General features: G+C 38.2%; 2 protein-coding genes across 2 annotated transcripts; both read left to right on the top strand.

Moving 5' to 3' along the window:
- The first annotated feature begins 258 nt into the window (after positions 1-258).
- Positions 259-4,181, top strand: pofut1 (protein O-fucosyltransferase 1). The gene is made up of 7 exons (XM_067371460.1): positions 259-405; positions 496-617; positions 996-1,178; positions 1,670-1,782; positions 2,632-2,824; positions 3,010-3,252; positions 3,334-4,181. The coding sequence occupies exons 1-7, from the start codon at positions 267-269 to the stop codon at positions 3,526-3,528; spliced, it is 1,188 nt and encodes a 395-aa protein (XP_067227561.1). The 5' UTR covers positions 259-266; the 3' UTR covers positions 3,529-4,181.
- A 2,426-nt stretch (positions 4,182-6,607) lies between these two features.
- Positions 6,608-20,021, top strand: kif3b (kinesin family member 3B). Its single transcript, XM_067371762.1, has 9 exons — positions 6,608-6,754; positions 8,887-10,399; positions 12,036-12,137; positions 12,518-12,640; positions 12,958-13,076; positions 15,574-15,690; positions 15,794-15,899; positions 16,060-16,277; positions 18,312-20,021. The coding sequence occupies exons 2-9, from the start codon at positions 8,966-8,968 to the stop codon at positions 18,418-18,420; spliced, it is 2,328 nt and encodes a 775-aa protein (XP_067227863.1). The 5' UTR covers positions 6,608-6,754; positions 8,887-8,965; the 3' UTR covers positions 18,421-20,021.
- The last annotated feature ends 1,058 nt before the right edge of the window (positions 20,022-21,079 follow it).

Genomic DNA, 21,079 nt, shown 5'->3' with positions numbered 1-21,079 from the left:
GATGTATCATTTATACTCTTAATGTAACATTTAAACTGGATTAAATATTTAAATGATTTATATGGTACCACATCCCTGTACAGCTGCACAGTAAACATTTTTTTTTTCACAAATAAACGTGCTAAAATCATTAGATATTTACATTACACAGGCTAGACCTGAAACACCAGAAACGTGCATGTATTGAAAAGTGTGTCAAAATTCACCGGGATGTGAAGGGTTAACCTTACCTTCGCAGTGCATTGTGGGATAGCGAATGATCAGCGATGGCGGCGAGACCAAAGCAGCTGAAAGTTTTCATTGTAACATTTCTGCATGTAACACTCATTTCCCAGAACGCAGTGAGCGGCGCTGCGGGCGTGACGTGGGACGAGAGCGGATACATTCTGTACTGCCCGTGCATGGGTAAAGATGAGTGTGTGTGTGTGTGTGTGTGTGTGTGTGTGTGTGCGCGCGCGCTGAGTGATAAACACGTCTCTGTGTGCGCTTCTTTAGGTCGCTTTGGAAACCAAGTGGATCATTTTCTCGGATCACTGGCTTTTGCTAAAATGCTGAACCGAACTCTCGCGGTCCCGCCGTGGATCGTGTACCGCCATCACGCGCCCCCTTTCCAAAACGTAAACACTCTTTTCACATTTCACATGATCATGATCCTGCACACATGAGCTGGAGCTGCTGGGGTTTTGGGACACAGTTGCTGGTTTATAGCTGGTCATTATCTGGTTCAAACCAATGTTAGTATTATTTATCACTGTTTTTTTGTTTATATAGTCAGTTTTCATTTTAATAAAGTTTTATTTTATGCTAATATTAATATTTTATTTCAATTACCGAGAACAATAAGAGCACTGATCATTGGCCTGTACGTGAGGTCATCTCGGAGCAACACCAGCTCTCTCCAGCTTCAGGAGCGCAGGGGCTGATGAAGCTCCTCATGATAATGGGGAAAGCACAAGTTATTGATAACGTACGGTATGCTCCTGCGTCTCTGACAGGTGCACGTCCCTTACAGTGAGTATTTCCAGCTGGAGCCGGTGAAGCAGTACCACCGTGTGGTGAGTCTGGAGGACTTCATGGAGCACTTGGCTCCTGAGCACTGGCCCCGCGGTCAGAGAGTCGCCTACTGCTTCGAGTCGTCCGCTCAGAGGAGCCTGGACAAAAAGAGCTGTCCGATGAAGGTAATGCGGCTGTTCGTTCTTTCAGTTCAGAATACTGTGAGTTTATGCACTTCACACTGCAGACATGTGGTATTGTTGGATTTGTTGCTCTGGCTTTGACACTTCCTTCATTTCTTTTTTTTTGCTGGACTTTCACAATGTGAAATGAGAGAAAATAGGGATAGTTCACCCAAAAATGAAAATTCTTTCATCATTTACTCTCCCTCATGTTGTTCACACCTGTCGTTGTTCTGCTGAACACAAAGGAAGATATTTGGAAGAATGTTCTCGCCCCCCAGAAAGACATATGTACGGGTGTGGAACAACATGAGGGAGAGGAAATGATGACAGAATTTTCATTTTTGGGTGAACTGTCCCTTTAAGGCTGATCAATGATGGCATATGCTTTGGAAACACTGCCATCTACTGGAGTATTAGTAGATTAGCAGATTCATACTGCAAAATTTTTTCATGACATGAACTTGTAACACAGCCTGTTGATTCTGATGCAGGATGGAAATCCTTTTGGTCCGTTCTGGGACCATATCGGAGTCGACTTTGACCGTTCCATTCTTTTTGGAGGTCTTTCATTCAGTTCCTACTACCAGCCACACTGGATAAAGAGGTAAGATTAAAGGGTTAGTTCACCCAAAAATGAAAATTCTGTCATTAATTACTCTCCCTCATGTCGTCCACACCCGTAAGACCTTCATTCATCTTCAGAACACAAATTAAGATATTTTTTGATGAAATCCGATGGTTCAGTGAGGCCTGCAATGACAGCAAGATAATTAACACTTTCAATGCCCAATAAGCTACTAAAGACATATTTAAAACAGATCATGTGACTACAGTGGTTCAACCTTAATGTTATGAAGCGACGAGAAAACTTTTTGTGAGCCGAAAAAACAAAATAATGACTTTATTCAACAATATCTAGTGATGGCCGATTTCAAAACACTGCTTCATGAAGCTTTACGAATCTTTTGTGTCGAATCAGTGGTTCAGAGCATGAATCAAACTGCCAAAGTCATGTGATTTCAGCAAACGAGGCTTTGTTACATAAGTGTTACAAAATTTCAATGGTTCACCACTTGGGGGCGTGACTTTGGCAGTTTGATTCACGCTCTGAAGCACTGATTCGACACAAAAGACTCGTAAAGCTTCATGAATCAGTGTTTTGAAATCACCCATCACTAGATATTGTTGAATAAAGTCTTTATTTTGTTTTTTTTTGGCACACAAAAAGTATTCTCGACGCCTCACTGAGCCATCGTATTTCATCAAAAATATCTTAATGTGTGTTCTGAAGATGAATGAAGATCTTACAGGTGTGGAACGACATGAGGGTGAGAAATAAATGACAGAAATTTCATTTGTAGGTGAACTAACCCTATAAGCTGAAACGCTTGAATAAATCAAAATGCCTGCACTCATGCTCCCTCCACCTCTCAAACGCTGTGTTTCTCTTCAGGTTTCCTCCATCAGAGCATCCCGTTCTGGCTCTTCCAGGAGCCCCAGCGCAGTTCCCTGTCCTGGAGGAGCACACTGGACTGCAGCAGTATGTGGTGTGGTCGGACAAACTGGTGCAGGAGGGAGAAGGCCATATCAACACCCTGCTAAACAGACCCTATGTGGGCATCCATCTGAGGATTGGCTCTGATTGGGTAAGCTCTGTGATGTGAGTGAGAGGAGGTCTTTCAGCTGGAAGCTTCTAGAACAGACAGGCTGCACATTTTTAAAATTTCAGTACCGACTTGGTATCGAAGTCTGTACTTTTGACAACACCCGTCTGAATCAGATGATGCACGTCATATCCTCTTAACTATATTCGTTTTACCATTCCTCACAGCAAAACGCCTGCAAGCTTCTGAAGACGGGTGATACCGGGCCTCACTTCATGGCGTCTCCTCAGTGTGTGGGATACGACCGTCAAACCGCCCTGCCGCTGACCATGACCATGTGTTTACCGGACCTGTCCGAGATCCGCCGTGCCGTGAAGCTCTGGGTGAAGAACACCGGCGCTCAGTCAGTGTACGTAGCCACCGACTCCGAATCGCACACCGCAGAGATTCAGAAACTCTTCAAGGGCAAGGTGAGCTTTCATATTAACACCACTAATGCGTGAACGTGATTTAGTTGACCGGGTATAATAGTGTTGACACATTCTGTGCAGGTGAAGGTCGTGAGCTTGCAGCCGGACACTGCTCAGGTCGACCTGTATATCCTCGGCCAGGCCGATCACTTCATCGGCAACTGCGTTTCGTCCTTCTCGGCGTTTGTTAAAAGGGAGAGAGATGTTCACGGGAAACCTTCATCCTTCTTTGGCATGGACCACCCAGGAAAAAGGAAAAGAAAAGAAGAACTCTAATGAAATAAAAGGTTACGTTTTTGTAACTGTGAAGACTGGATGATGTTTCGCATGTTTCAGGTGTCTCTTTAGTTTTTGAACAAGAAAATTCGGATAAATGCTTCAAGTACTTAAATGAAGGGAGACCAAAGGAAGTTAGTTCCTTATTAATTTCTCTGGACACTGCATGTCTCCCATTTTGCACTACTGTCGTAACTGAGAGCAGTCAAACCAGAACCAAATGCTCCACAATGTTTGGCTCCATATTTCCTGTAGAAGGAAATGTGAGTGTTTGTCATTGCATATCGATTATATATTTGTACTGGATCATCTGTGTAGATAATTTAAGGATGGAAACTGACTCCTGTGGCAGAGAGACTAGTCCGAATCAGTCAGATGTAAGCAGTGTGCACTTTTCAGTTGAAGGCCTCCAGAGTCATCAGATGATGGAGTGATTTCTGAAAACGAATATAGGAATGCATCATACATTGAATGCATGTCATACAGATTTTCTGCTGTCTTACAGTAATGCAGGTTGACATTTATTGAAAGTCGGTGTCAAACCAAATGACAAATGTTTTTTAAGTGTTTTAATTTGTTTGTAATTGTTAGTAATTTTGTACGACTTAAGAAGACATTCCTCAAATTCCTCAACTTTATCAATAAAAAATAAAACGAGCAGTATTCTGTGTGCATTTATGTCGTTTGGTTTATGATTATTTAAAAAAGGCTTCTTTTAAAGGTTTTTACAACAAGTCTACATCAGAATATACTCATTTACAATTTTTTACAAAAATAAATGAATCAAATGCAGTGGTTACTATGCTACTGTTTACTACACTAAAGTTCAGGGTTGGTACAATTTTTAAAATGTTATTTCTGTGATCAAAACTGAATTTTCAGCATCATTAATCCAGTCTTCAGTGTCACATGATCCTTCAGAAATCATTCTCATATGATGATTTGATATTTAGGAAACATTTGCTAATTTAGATCGTTAATAATCCTTGCTGATTTTTAAATTACTATTAATTAATTTCATCAACAACAAATCTTAGTGACCCCAAACTTTTGAACAACAATGTAGATTTTTTGTTATTGCAACAAATCTGTGCATAGATGACTTTTAAAATGTGAAAGGTCTATTTATTTGTCAATTTGAAAACTGCTATTTATTTTTTTATTTTTTTTATTAAAGTCCCCCTGTTGTCAATAATTTAAAGGTGCCCAAGAATGCTTTTTCACAAGATGGAATATAAGTCTAAGGTGTCTCCTGAATGTGTCTGTGAAGTTTCAGCTCAAAATACCCCATAGATTTTTTTTTTTATTAATTTTTTTAACTGCCTATTTTGGGGCATCATTAACTATACACTGATTTTGGCAGCGCCGCCCCTTTAAATGGCGTGCTCCCTGCCACACGAGCTCTCGACTATATTACAGCGCATTTACAAAGTTCACACAGGTAATATAACCCTCAAATGGATCTTTACAAGATGTTCGTCATGCATGCTGTATGCATGCTTCGAATTATGTGAGTAAAGTATTTATTTTGATGTTAACGTTTGATTCTGTGTGAGTTTGAGGCTATGCTCTGTGGCTAACGGCTAATGCTACACTGTTGGAGAGATTTATAAAGAATGAAGTTGTGTTTATGAATTATACAGACTGCAAGTGTTTAAAAATGAAAATATCGACGGCTCTCATCTCCGTGAATACAGTAAGAAACGATGGTAACTTTAACCACATTTAACAGTACTATAGCAACAGGCTAACGAAACATGCTATCATGGATCATGTTATCATGGATCATGCTACCATATCATGGATCATGTCAGTTATTATTGCTCCATCTGCCATTTTTCGCTATTGTTCTTGCTTGCTTACCTAGTCTGATGATTCAGCTGTGCACAGATCCAGACGTTAATACTGGCTGCCCTTATCTAATGCCTTGAACATGGGCTGGCATATGCAAATATTGGGGGCGTACATATTAATGATCCCGACTGTTACGTAACAGTCGGTGTTATGTTGAGAGCCGCGTGTTTTCCGGAAGTCTTTTAAACAAATGAGATTTTTATAAGGAGGAAACAACGGGGTTTGAAACTCAATGTATGTCATTTCCATGTACTGAACTCTTGTTATTCAACTATGCCAAGATAAATTCAATTTTTGATTCTCATTTTTGAAACTCATCTTTGATCACCAAAATGACATATTTAAATGTTTTTTTTTTTTCCTGAGAAAAAAAAAATCCTTATGCCTTAAAATAGCTTGAATGTAACTCTACACCCTTGCCTCATTTAGTATACGCGGATCTATGAATATGCTAATTAGCCCCGCCTCCACTCGCTCATGCCAGCTCAGAGATCCACTCGGTCAACTTACTGAGGTTAACGCTGCACAATAGTGTCACTCTTTACAACATCGGACACATAATGGTAATTAATATAATTAACCTTTTGCTTGACTATGTCATCAAACAGCTAATAATGTGTTGATAATGTTACACAAACCATGTTCCCATTCGCCAACAATCAGTATCCTTACAAACACTTTAACAGCTCAGAACGTCAGAGAAAGGCATATAGTTCATCATAATATACATCATACACCCGCCACATTGCTAAATCTACACGATTTTTCATATCAACAGAAAAATATAACCTGTCTTCTCTGCTAGTTCACTGTTAATGATATGCAGAAGCCCGCCCACACGTTGACGTGATTGGTTACAAGGTAGTTTGTGACGTCAGAAACACCAGCGATTTCAAACCGTCTTTTTTTCACTGCAGATTTAAAGAGAAAATACTCAGCAATGATGTTGACACATGAATTTGCACATGGTTTGTCTTAAAGCATATTAAAAACACCACACAGACATGTAAACAACATTAAAAACTTGATTTTCAGTACAATAAATTGTTTATTCATTCCCTTAATGTATTTTGAAGGGGCGCTTTACAGTTATTCTATTGCTTTAATATAATAAAACACAAACATACAAGTTTCACGACTGAAGCCGTTCTGGAAATGTGAATCTGGACTGATCCCAGTGATCCATCCCGGCCTGCAGGGGGATCCAGCACTTCTCCCTCCCTCTCTCCCTCCTCTCAGGACATGGCTGCCGGAGCTCGGGAGGAGACACACGGGTAATTCTGCAGATTTGAGCGCTTGGCAGATCTGAGGACATGAAGGCGACGGCGATCTTCAGCGAGATTTACAGGTTGAACGGTTGGGGATGGGACAGGTGAGCCTCATCATGTGTGTGTTTATGAGGGGTGTGTGTGATTCGGTTTGTTTGCTGTTGCCAGGCCGCTTGTTTTGAGTCTCTGAGGAGATCTGTCTCATTGATCCCTTTATAACCGCTACGATTAGCCAAACTATGTTATTGAACCTTTATTACATATCATAATTCAAGCTGAAACAATGACATTTTCAACAAACAGACAATTCTTGACTCGCATTTGACTCTTTAGTCGGTCTGTCGTCGTTGATATCTCCATCGCATGACAACTGAGGTTAATTCAGATAAACAGATTTACAGATATTTGAGATTAAACCTGATCTTTATGGGCTTATGTGAATTAGCATTTATGCTACTGCTAATATAGCAGTTAGCGGATTGTGTTTTGTCGTATAAATTATAATTGTGGGCAATGTAGGAACAATGCTAATTGGTGAATAATACTAAAAACGTCTTTAGTACTTCAACAAATGTTGCATAATTATTTCTCGCAAGAAAACACACAAATTGCTTTATATAACTTAATACTTTTGGTTTGGTTACAGAAAAGTGGCTGCATTAAATATTGTAATATTACTTGTAAATAATAATGCAAAACGATAATTCAGGAGTGGCATGAACGACTTTTCAAGTCTGTACTTAGTGCAGAAATGTAGAAATGTATTAATGGTGATCAAGCAGATCACTTTCCCTTAGCCTCAGCTCTTTTCTTTATTTGGATAGTGTAAAGCTACAAAAATCTACAGTATAAACATTGTAATATTATTCTAGGTCTAGTTCAACTGAAACTAATCCACCCAAACTTTACAAATAACTGATCATATAATGCTATTTTGATATACAGCCAACCATAGTACTGAATGATATTGAGGGACCATGGCATTTATATGGTGCTCAAACTAGTTTAAAGTCACCATGAATTCAAAATTGACAATTCTTATTTTTTATGGAATATTACAATATTTATACTGCAAGCAGTTCTGTGTATCACTACACAACACCCTTAGCAACCGCTCTTAGCAACGTAAACTGTTCTCAATATCATGTAGAAGAGTATTGTGAGAAGAGATCGAGTGAGTGAGTTTATTACCTGCATTCAGATTTAGCATTTCTTCAGGTCAGTCACATGTTCATAATAAAAAATATGTTTAAATGATGTATTATCTTGTCCTTTTAACAGTAAAGGGGTTTTCCCGTGACTGACAGTGCTAGTCAAAGCATTTGTCAGTTGCGTTTTGTTCCGTGTTCACAACAATTCAGTCTTTTCAATGTAAAAGTCTTCACTACTGACTGACACACTCATAAAGACAGTCTTTGCCGCCATCTAATGGTGTAATAATGTAACTTCTGTTGCTGTTCACGGTCAGGGACTATTTTTTTCCGGTGGAAGGAAGGCTTTTAGTGAAAGTTTAGTTCATGAAAGTTGCGTTGATACATATTTTTGGCTTTAATATTTGTATTGTGGGGTTTTATAAAAGCAATAAGGTACTCGAGGCTAGTGCTGTATCGTGAATAAGTCATTCTCTACTCTGATGATGTTTTTCTGCATGAGGGCGGGGGCAACCTGTCACTCACATGACATCATAGCAATAGACAACGATTCAATAAATTCTTGATGAACAAAATCATGTCCCACCCTACATTTTTTCTTGTTCAAGAAGCCATTTCACTTGGATATACGTCACTATAGTGAAGAAAATACTCGCAAGTTCAGTTTCATGCCAATAAAAAACAAAAAAACAAAAAAAAAACAACTTGAAATTCCTAGTCATTTTGTTTGTTTTTGTTAATTTGGTCAACTGCTTGGTTGGTACCTAACATTATTTCTGACCTATAAAGAAAAAGTTTAACTGTTTTGTTACTCAGACAGTCAATACATAAACAGTAGATCTTGACAGGAATTGGATATAAAAAGTGAAAATCATAATAAAAGTCTAAATTGACATAAGACCGAAGGCTGACTCAAATTTTGTTTGCTTACCAACTATGCTCATATCATTCAGTCTTTTTGTGAAAAATGGTTACTACAGATTCTAGATGAATATTTTCTGTGTTTGTTTGCTGTAACCATAACACGAGAGATCTTTATCTCTTGGCTTTGTTCATGTTTCACTGAGTTGCGTCATGTTTTGCAGGCTCTGATGCTGGCAGCACCATCACTGTGAAATAAACTACAAACACATTAACAGTCTGCAGATACACCAAAGCACCAAAATGTCTAAAAGCAAGAGCTCTGAATCCGTTAAGGTAGTGGTGCGTTGTCGCCCCATGAATGAGAAGGAGCGAGTCGCCAACTTCGATAGGGTGGTCTCTGTGGATGTGAAGTTGGGGCAAGTGGCCGTGCGCAACCCTCGAGCCACGTCCTCCCATGAGCACCCCAAAGTGTTCACCTTCGACTCTGTTTACGACTGGAATTCGAAGCAGATGGAGCTCTACGATGAGACCTTCCGCCCATTGGTGGACTCTGTACTGTTCGGCTTCAACGGGACCATCTTTGCCTACGGCCAGACGGGCACAGGAAAGACTTACACGATGGAAGGGGTGCGAAACGACCCCGACAGGAGGGGTGTCATTCCCAATTCCTTTGAACACATTTTCACGCACATCTCCCGCTCTCAGAACCAGCAGTACTTGGTCAGGGCTTCCTACTTGGAGATCTATCAAGAAGAAATCAGGGACCTCTTATCGAAGGACCAGATGCGGCGACTGGAGCTCAAAGAGAGGCCCGACACGGGCGTCTACGTTAAAGACCTCTCTTCGTTCGTCACTAAAAGTGTTCGTGAGATTGAGCACGTGATGAATGTGGGGAACCAGAACCGCTCGGTTGGTGCGACTAACATGAACGAGCACAGCTCTCGCTCTCACGCCATCTTCGTCATCACCATCGAGTGCAGCGAGTTGGGTCTTGATGGAGAGAACCACATTCGGGTTGGGAAACTCAACCTTGTTGACCTGGCAGGAAGTGAAAGACAGACCAAAACTGGTGCTCAGGGTGAGCGCTTGAAAGAAGCCACCAAAATCAACCTCTCCTTGTCAGCTTTGGGCAACGTCATCTCAGCGCTGGTGGACGGGAGAAGCACCCACATCCCGTACCGTGACTCTAAGCTGACGAGACTGCTGCAGGATTCCTTGGGAGGAAATGCCAGGACGGTTATGGTGGCCAACATTGGACCTGCTTCCTACAATGTGGAGGAGACTCTGACCACGCTACGCTATGCAAACCGCGCCAAAAACATCAAGAACAAGCCCCGCGTCAACGAAGACCCCAAGGATGCCCTGCTCCGGGAGTTTCAGGAGGAGATCGCCCGCTTGAAAGAACAGCTGGAGAAAAGGTCTGGCAAGAAGAAGAGAAAAAGGAGGAGGAGGAGGGTTGGAGAAGGAGGAGAGGAGTTGGAGGATGAGGAGGAAGAGGATGACGATGAGGAGGATGACGACGACGACGAAGAGGAAGAGATGGGTGCGGATAAGAACATCGCGGATTATTGGCGTGAGCAACAGGAGAAGCTGGAGAAGGAGAGGAGGGCCATCATGGAGGACCACAGCCTGGTGGCAGAGGAGAAACAGCGGCTGCTGAAAGAGAAGGAGAGGAAGATGGACGATCTTCGCAAAGAGAAGGAGGCTTCAGAGATGCTGGCGGCCAAAGTTAAGGTTAGACGGTCCAGACTTTGAGATGAAATACACTACTGTTCAAAAGTTTGAGAATAAATATATATATATATATATATATATATATATATATATATATATATATATATATATATATATATATATATATATATATATATATATATATAACACACTGCCCTCCAAAAGTTGTGAAACACCTCTAGCAAAGTGTGGTTTTGGACGATATCAGCATAAGTCCTTATCATTTTTTGGTGCACATACATTACAGTAACTTGACATTATCAGTAGTCCAGCAATAATGATTTTGATTACATAATAATGGCAATATATACATGTCAGAGTCAGACACGCCCCTTTGCTGTGATGCTGGTTACTGGATTAAACTTGGCCCGGGTTTGTAAAAGATTTTTGGGTCAGCACACCTTAATAGCTTCAACAATTGATTGCCAATTAAGTTTAGAATACAATGAACCAATCAGAACCAGTTTAGGTCAGATAGCTGCTAATGCTGGATATTTTGATTAATCGAACATTTAAGTTTTTCTATGTATGAACTGTTTATGTGATAAAATATGTTTTTGGAGTTTGTGTTGTCCCTTATCAGTGCAAAATTATCACAAATTAAAAAGGATTCATGCCAATATTGTCCAAAACCCCACTTTTCTAGGGCGTTTCCAAACTTTTGGAGGGCAGTATATATATATATATATATATTATATAATATTTGAAAGAAGCTCACTGAAGCTGCATTTTTTTTTATTAAAAATACAGTAAAAACAGTAAAATTGTGATAAATTAAATAACTTTTCTATTGTAATTTAAAGTGTAATTTATTCCTGTGATAAAAGCTGAATTTTTATTTTGTTTGTGGAAACCATGATATATTTTTTTCTATGATAGATAGAAATTTCAACTGTACAGCATTAAACAGAATATTTGAAACGTAATTTTTTTTTCCAACATTATACATTTCTTTACTGTAACTTTTGATCGATTTAGTGTCCTTGCTGGAATAAAACTATTATTATTATTATTATTATTATTTGTTTAAATCTTACTGGCCCCAAACTTTTGAATTGTAATGTATGTAGTATTTAAAAAAAAAGAAAAAAAGAAATATATATATATATATATATATATATATATATAATAAACATAGTAAAATTATTGCAAATTTTCTGTGTGATAAATGTAACATTTAATAAAAAAAAACCCTTAAAACATTTAATGCATGTAAAATATATTTAAAAAAAATATATATAAAAAATATAAAAAAACAAATGTAAAAATTATAGATGTAAAATTTGAAACTTGAAGAATTAAAATTATAAATGTAAATATATGTTTAAATTCATAATTTTAATTTTTTTTTGCATTGGGTCAATGAAGATATTGTTAGGGAAATGACTGTCAAACAGCAAAAAATCTTTGTACAGCCCGTTTTTATGGGTTCATTCAAAGAACCAGCTCATAAGAGTCATTTGTTTATTGTTCTTATTCATATTACTACTCATTTATTTTGTCTCACATTCTGTTCAGGCTGCAGACTTCAATAAAATACATTGAAGATTCAACAATTCGTCTGTTGTCAGTGATGGAAACAAATACTCTTGACAAATGCATTTGGCTTATGTGATAACCAGTTCATTGTTCTCAGGCCATGGAGAGCAAGCTGCTGGTGGGGGGGAAGAACATTGTCGACCACACCAATGAGCAGCAGAGGATTCTGGAGCTGAAGAGACAGGAGATAGCTGAACAGGTAGAGTTTCCAACAACAGCCCGTATAGTTATTGAGCTGGACTGTGTTTCAGTCCTCAAGGTCGTTTCAAAGGAGACCGGTCATTTGAGTCGCCCTATAGTATGTGATATGGATATTTTGGGAAGCTAAATTTCAAATGGAGAAAAAAAAATGCTGATTTGAGCATTCATTTTTTTTTTTTTTTCTACATACCTTGCTGCATTTAAATACCTTACAGAGAAAATCTGATGCAATATGTTTAACAACAAATTTTTATCTGAACTGGGATTGGCTAGAAATATATATCGCCGTTGCTATGTTATTAACTTCATATGAGCAGTTCCACTTGGGCATGTGAATCACAAAGATGTTTAAAACATTTATAATGTGTGTGCGAGCAGAAAAGGCGGGAAAGGGAGATGCAGCAGGAAATGGAGTGTCGTGATGAGGAGACGCTGGAGTTGAAAGAGACGTACAGCTCACTGCAGCAGGAAGTTGACATCAAGACCAAGAAACTGAAAAAGGTATAGTATATCAGCTTCTATGCATTGGATTGGCTTTGTTGTTTAAAGTACTGGTGCAGGAAACACTGGCTTATAGGAACTGTACACATAAACTTACAATGGCATTGGAAAAGCTGCTTGTGCATGTGATCAGATGTATTTTTAGAGTCTATTCTCTGGTAGTAGGACAGCTCTCATGGCAGATCTCTATCCTCCTCGTTGAGAATCATCCATACGTGACTGAATGTGACCTCCTTTTGCTTGAGTGTTTAGAGCATATGCCTGTAAAGAGCCTGCTCTTTTTTTGAATGTCTTTTGTTTCTGTCTCTTTCATGCAGCTCTTTTCCAAGCTCCAGTCTGTGAAGGCGGAGATTCAGGACGCCCAGGATGAACATGTCAAGTACAGGCAGGAGCTGGAGCAGACTCAGAACGAGCTGACCCGAGAGCTCAAACTCAAGTATGTCAACCCACCAGCCCTCTTCAGCAGAATTTAGGCTTCGCAGCGTTATAATGTACTAAAGGAACAATGGAAATTCATTTTGAGTTTTGCTAAAGATTATATTTAACAGTGTCGATAAATTATTAAAGATTCAGTTTTAAGTGAGTATTATTACAGCAAATGGAAATGAGCATGAACAATTAAATATCCAATATCAGCCGATATCTTATATCCACCAATAATAAATATGGTACCAATATTTTATAAATCCTTGCTATAAATGCATTTTAAAATGCCCATATTATGCCCTTTTACAAAGTCTTGATTTTGTTTTTTGGGTCTACTAGAATATGAATGTTCAAAAAGCACATATTCTGTTTGCATACTAACCTAAGTTAAGGCTGGCTTTATAAAATCTTATCACAAACATGGTGGACGACGGGCAAGAAGGAATGGCGATAGTAGTTTTTGGACTGCTTTTTACAGAGAGTTTGTGGGGGGAAAAGAAAACGTTTTGGATGAAGTCGTGTAATTCTTCCGTCGGCTCGCTTTCTGATTTGAGATTGTTTAGTTCCACGTGACGGTCTACAGAGTGCATGCGCACTTGTCCTCGAGGTTCCCCTCACACAGCTGATCATTAATGCTCAACATGTTGGATATGTACCATTTGAGACCGGTGCGGCCCGAGCAGATTCAGCTGATGCGTTTCCAGAAGAACTATATGCGGTTGAGGTGAAACTGTGCAAGCTGATAAAGAGAGTAACTCCCTGTGAAGTGGACTTTGTCACTTTACAGCAGCATTTTACACTAAAGAAGAAAAAGCAAAATAGGTCCTCTTTAAAACATTCTGAACCAGATTGCTGGTAACTGAATCAAATCAAGTTGAGTTTATTTTGAATTGGATCAGAATCCAGTGAATCAAATCTATCGCACAGATCCTGTCATTTCTACTCTGCTTCTAAATACAGTCAGCATGTGGGTGTGACGGTGAGTATTTGTTTTAGCTTAGAGGCTGAATAAAAAAAAACAACTCTAAATGTGTTCTGACCTAATGAAGCTGTTGTAATGTGTTGGACTGACTGCTTGGAAATCTGGACTCAGCACTGCTACATCACAGATGTCATACACACACACACACACACACACACACACAGATCTCTGCAGTAGAGTATCCATTAAGGGAACGATTTCTGCTTTTGACAGCAGTTGGCAGAATGAGTTTGGTTTAATGGAAAATATCTTGAGTGTTCAAGATAAAGAAAAGGAAAAAACAAATGACTCTACAATGGATGTTCAAAGTTCTTGACAGACTCCACTGCATGTGATCATCTAAATCATTATTTACATTTTTCAAGGTGTAAAAGTGTTAGTTACTGTTTGTTATTTTCCCTGCTTGTTGGTCATTTATACATTGGTAACAGTTTTTAGTCTTTATTACTGTAGTAATAACAGCAACTTATGCATAATTACATAATCAAACCCTATTCATAACCCTTGGTAAGTACATTAAAGGTGCAATATGTAGATTTTCTGTCCTCTAGAGGCCTATTCAAAACAAAGGCGTAGCTTGATGATGCCGAGTTTGAACGCTGAATCTTGGGACATGTGGTCTCCACCTCAACGGCCGGTGAAAAAGAACAGGGATAGGACTCAGGAAGAAATCATGTTCATGGATGTGATTATTAACGTTTCTGTAGTATGAAGCAGAGCAGGAGCGAGTGTTGTGGAGCTGAAAAAGATGTTATAACGTTACTCTGTGCGTTCGCTCGGCGGCTGCTGTGAGACACTGTTACACACTGCAGTAAGATAGATCCATTTTACAATATCAGATTAAATGCTGGATGATTGGGTTGATAAATGACATGCAATTCATTTTAAAACGTATTGTATGATGTAGAAAATGCTGTATTACTGTTACTAAAAATAAAGCTGCATCTGATGATGCTATGTTAGCTACTTCACACAATAGTGTTTTTCTCTGAGGCGTGGTAAAGCATGAGACTCACAAAACATCACTAAACGTGTTGAGCTATATAACAATAATTAGTTTTCTGTCTATAAATATATCAAAACAGTTGTTCCCTTGTCTATTAAAATATGTAAATATTAAAGCGTCTTTGGTGTTTCCATGGTTTCTACAAAATAAAAGCGGATGACAGGCGACTCCTCACGGGTAAAACTGCAATTTTCTCATGATTTACAAATGCAAACATTTGGGATATTGTAAGTACTCAAGTGAACTAAATATAATATTGCACCTTTAAATATTACTCAAATGTATAATTAAACTGTAACAAGGACACCTTAAAATAAAGTGCGACCCATACCTTTTTCAATATTAATATTTTCACAAATTTCCTGTTTTTTAATAATAATATTAATAATAATAATGAGTTTTCTGTGTTTAAATAATTAATATAGTCAATTTTTCTTATTTATGAGGACAGTTGAATCAATCTGACCAAAAAACAAAAAAATCACCAGATATATTGTCATCATTTGTTGTCCCCACCAGACATCTGATCATAGAGAACTTCATCCCACTGGAGGAGAAGAACAAGATTGTGACAAGAGCCACTTTTGACGAGGAAGATGATCTCTGGAAAATGACCCCCATCACCCGGATTCAGAAGTATGTTGGCTGATTTTGGAAGTTTGAAACTTGTATATTTTTCTGTCGATCGACATCCTGTGCTTTTTCACTATGATGTTTCTTCTGTCTGTTTTTGTGTCAGTGATCAGCAGATGATGAAAAGGCCTGTTTCTGCGGTCGGCTACAGACGGCCTCTGAGTCAGCATGCCCGTATGGCCATGTTGATGCGGCCTGATGTCAGATACAAGGTATGCTGACACTGTTCCCATAATCCCCCACACGGCACTACACAAAGCAACACTCCCTCACTCTTTACAGCGACACAGATGAGCTCAGGAGGATCAAACGCACGTTCTGTCCTTGCTCTCTTGCCTTCATCTTTTTATTTTCTCCCTGTCCGTCTTCCAGGCTGAGAATATCTTGCTGCTGGAGTTGGATTTGCCCACACGGACCACAAAAGACTACGAGGAACCGGTGATAGCGCCTAAAGTGGCTGCGGCTCTGGAGGACGCTCTGAGAGAGGAGGACGAGATCCAGGTGGACGCCTCTGGCCTCCGTGCCAGCCTGGGCCCCAGTCCAGGCCTCAGCGCCTCAGCTGCTGGGTTTTCCAAGAAACCAAAGTCAGGGTGAGAAATGATCCCTCCAACTAGGGCTGCACGATATAAAAAAATAAAATCAATGTCACGCAGACAGCATTTTAATTTAATGAATATATGCCACTGCTCATCCACACGTGTGCAGCCCATGATGAAGCACTGCAGCTGACCACATGATACAGGCAGCGCATACATCCATCTGCCAGCAACCCGTCAGAATAAATGAGTGATGGTTTAATGCTGAAATGGAGAAATTAAGATATTTTATTTTATTTATATTATAAAATACTCGATTTCTTATTTTACAGTACAACAGTTTCACAATATTACAATATTTTTTTTGTTAGTTTTTTAGTAATAATCACTTTAAAAAAAAATCACAATTATTATTTTAATACTGAATTGGTCAAAAACAGTGGGATTGTACCTTATGCAATCTCAAGTGGAGAGAATTTTGTTCTTTTAAGCTCTGGCCACTTTGTGGTTACTGAAAGAGGAGTGTTCATTCTGCTAAAGAGTAAAAGTCTGAACACCCAAATTTGAACTGATAATAAAAAAAAAAATAAAAATATATATTAAAATAAAATTTTATATATATATATATATAACATAAAAAAGAAAGAAAATAAAAGAATAAAATAAAAAAATAAATAATTTAGCTTTAAAAAGATGGTTTGCACATAAAAATTCAGAATAATTTTTTTCTAGCAGTTTTTTTGTACTTCCCAACAGAATCACCCCACCCATTAATTCTTTCCAAATAAAGCTATTTTAGTCGCCTGGTGAACATTCCTTTATTTCTTCATATTGCAATATACAGTCAAACCAAAATGTATTCAGACAGCTTGAAGCTATTGTTTAAAAAATGGTAATAAAATAAGACAAGAGCTCAGAGTTAAACTTTGTCAGAAAAAATTATCCTAATTATGTCAGATAACATTTAAGCGCAACATGGTCAGGTCTAGGGATGGGCATTTTTGGCAGTTTTTCATTTCAATCATCGATAGGTTTCAAAAACGAGTAATCGAAAAAGATTTCTATAAAGTTCTCATGTTTATGGCAGATCTGTGCTTTATTAAGTGACTGCGCATTTTCGAAGCCATGCGAATTATGCCATTGAATAAATATGATGAAAAAAGCACTGCTGGATTATTATAACATCAGTATTTTTATTCTTTTAAAAGAAACATCTAAAAGCAATGACCGTCTCAAACAACTGTCAATATCAGGCATTGCATTTGAGCAATGTAATAATGTACATGTTGATATCCCGACCCAATGCATCCCGTAGTAGATTAATCAGATGTAGCTATTACAACTTTCATCTGCAAAAGGTTTGCGAACGCAAAAGTGAGCTTTAAATTTGATTGTGCTTTAAAAATATTTCAGCAATATTTTGGATACAATTTGCACGTTCTGATCAATCAAAATGTTATTTTACAGTATGAAAATCACTGATGATTATTGAAATTAATTACGAATAGAATTGAAAGGATATTTTCAGCACAAGATAAAAGCTTGGCGTTGCACAGCTTGCATTGAACGGTCTTTTTCATCGATCTTGTCAAAGTCAAGCCAGACGTGACTTCGAGGAGCTCAGGGTGCCGCCCTATAACCAATCAGGAGAAAAAAGACAAAATACATTTCGATCATGGTTTAAATGATCGATCGTCGCTGTCACGGTCAAGTACTCGAGTACTCGGTCACTGTTGCACATCCCTAGTCAGGTCAAAGTGTCTGCTAAAAATTTTGAACCAAAGATTGTTCAGTTTTACTGGTAGTGCACTGTATGAAGAATTTTGGGTCTAATATGTCACAGTTTACTTTTATTTTGTATCCTCACTTACAGAAATGAACTATTGTGTCCTGCACCCACTATTAAAAAAAATATCTAAAATATCTGAATAATTTTTGGTTTGACTGTATTATATATAGCAGAAAAAGTAAATCGTTTTTTCCCAATATCATGCAGCCCTACCTTCAACCTCTTCCCTTTTATTTTTCACCTCTTTGTTTATCCTACCTTAATATACCTTTTCATTTTTCCCCATAATCCTCTCACAGCCGCCCAAAAACTGGCAAGAAGGTGAGCACTCCAACTTCAGCTCACAGCCCTCTGTCCGGCTCAGGGTCTCCTCTTTACCCACAGTCCCGAGGGCTTGTGCCCAAGTGACACCGGCCTTCACTGCTCCATACCAACTCACCAGCTTTGGCATTAATGTTCTGAAATGCCAGGCATGGGATGGTTTTCAGCAAAATCGGTCGCATTAATGGAACGTCTCATCGAGCTCCTCCTGGTGTGGCATTTAAACCTGCCAATAATCGGCTCTTAATGCTACCTTGTATTTAATGTCCCTTTGACATCGTGTTTATAGCACAAAAAAAATTACATTTGGCAACCTTCAAAGTCTTACAGTTCACCACAACATGAAGGTCCACAGATTTAGTATGCACTCGAACGAAATGTCACATGTTGTTGTGTGTGTGTGTGTGAGGTCACGAGACAGCAGATGGTCCCGGCGTTGTGACCATACGTGTTAGATTGGTCATTGTGGGCATGTTTTTGTGTGCGTGTTTCTAATTTTTCCAGTTGTAGGAATAACAAATTTCTCAGAGATGATATTTCTGCTGGTTTGGGCCACAGAAGCTCCGTATTGAGAGATATTTCATGATTGGCCGAGACCCAAAACGACCTCTAAGGCTTTCTCGAAGTCTCTGTGGCTGCGGTAAGGGCCGGGCTTTCGTCGCAGTCAGCGCTGTATCCAGGCGGGAGCGGGGATTTGAAGCTCATCACGCACTAAGATTATCAGGGTTCAGAGGTGCCTTAGATTCTCATTGAGTACAGAAGGAGGTCTCCTGGTGGTCTGAGAGTCCCTTGACCTGATAGCTGGATAGCAGAACCTGGAATCCACACAAAACCCCCCGGTGGATGTTTCCTGAACGCTTTGAGTTACACTATCAGTCTGTTGTGTCGGGCAGGCTTGTATTTAATCGTTAAATGTTACACGAGGAGATCTGTAAACACGAGGAGGAAGTCTTATTTCTGCCCCTCCTTAAACTAGTGAAGATGATACCATTGCCTGCTGCTACTGTAGGGTCTCGTACCCGTCGTGTCATAGCGTACGGTTTATGTATATTGAGACATGTTAGTAAGTAAATCTGCTTTATCATTGCAGTTGTATTAAAATAATAATAAAATAAAATAAAATAAATGCAGTCTTGGAGTAACATTTAAAAGGCTAATTTGTTACTGTACTAGTTGGTTTTATATTCGAGCAATTGTAGATAGTTTTTAACAGTCTTATTTTCTTTGCTTAGATTTATATGGTTTATTTTTGAATATGTATTATTTAAAGTTCTTTACAAATTTATTTTTGCATATGAGATTTAACTATAATTTTCATGTGATTAAGTTCTTCTGTGTTCAGCAAATTACTTCTTCAAATAGTCAACACAGTTTTTGGATTATCAGAATATGTACTGCAAATCCCTGATGCTGGTATTCCCACTGAAATGTGTGAATTTCTTCATGTAATCCTGGCTGTATTATTGCATATTATTTTTAAGGTTTTAGCATGACATAAGAACACCTGAAGCATTCTAGACTAATTGAAAGTATATGTCTGCATTCTAATACTCCACTTTCACCTTCTTCCATGTGATGCATGAGTTCAGTTCTGATAATCAACCACACACAACACATTTTTAATGTTCACACTTTTTTTTTGTTAAAATGTTTTTGAACTTGTATTTGAGTTTGTTGATGTCCTAAATGTCTTACAACTTAATCTTTAATTAAAGAATGATTATTATGTTTGAGTGTGTAAGAGTCGATTTCCCCCCTTTGATTAAGATTTCATGCTTAATTTATCATTCCACAAAAAATCACAATTTAACTTCCATAAGTAATATGAATAATCAGAACTTTTCATCGTTTCAGCCAAACGTCCCCTCGTCCTCGTCACGGTAGCGCACTGATTTTGTAATCTGGAGCGTGGGCAATTTTGGGGGGATTTCTTAATGAGATGAAAATATATTAAGCAATTTTTATGTAGAATTTTTGTTTAACCCTCTGGTGCTCTTCACGTGTCAGTTAAATGTTATTTTACTTCAATAATGTTTTTTTTATTTAATATTTTGTATTTTTAGGGGATTTTATGGTACAAAATTATATTTGCGCTGTAGTTAATTTATTCACTTTTTGAGCATAGACCTGAAAATATTTTTTTCATGAATTTTGAATGCTCTAGACTAGAGCACAGACTTAATTTTGATCTATTTTCAAAGATGACGCTTGGCAAATTATTGAAGTGCAAAAAGTTAACTTCAAAAATTACAGAATTTTCCGTCTATCATGAAAAATGCACAAAAAAATACTATATATTTCATATCAAATTTGAATATATTTAAAAAAAACACATTTTACTCAAACTGCAAGAAAATCAAAGCCATAAATCTAAACAAGTTGTGTTCCAAATGTGAGCTTGATATCTCAAAAAATGGGCTTTCAGTAAGATTGTTTGGCCGCAGTACCAAAAGTTTTCACTAGATGAAATTCGTCTCGCATTCATTAACAATGACTGCGGAGAGAGAGAGTGTTTTTTTCAGGACCATTTAACCTTTTCAAGTGTCCATGATTTATTTATTTTTTTGTTCACATAGCAAGTGCTAAAACCTTTACCAAGTTTCGTACCATTTCGATGAAGTAAAAAAAAAAAAAAAAGTTAAATTTTTCAGTGAAATGGAAAAACACCAGAAGGTTAAAAATACGGAACATTTTTCTATTTCCTTAGGTCCTATTTAAAATATTTCAGTTCTACTATTTGCTTTTT

The sequence above is a fragment of the Chanodichthys erythropterus genome, chromosome 20 (genome assembly GCF_024489055.1).
Source record: "Chanodichthys erythropterus isolate Z2021 chromosome 20, ASM2448905v1, whole genome shotgun sequence".
NCBI classification, from domain to species: Eukaryota; Metazoa; Chordata; class Actinopteri; order Cypriniformes; family Xenocyprididae; genus Chanodichthys; species Chanodichthys erythropterus.
This window is presented reverse-complemented; position numbering and strand designations above follow the sequence as displayed.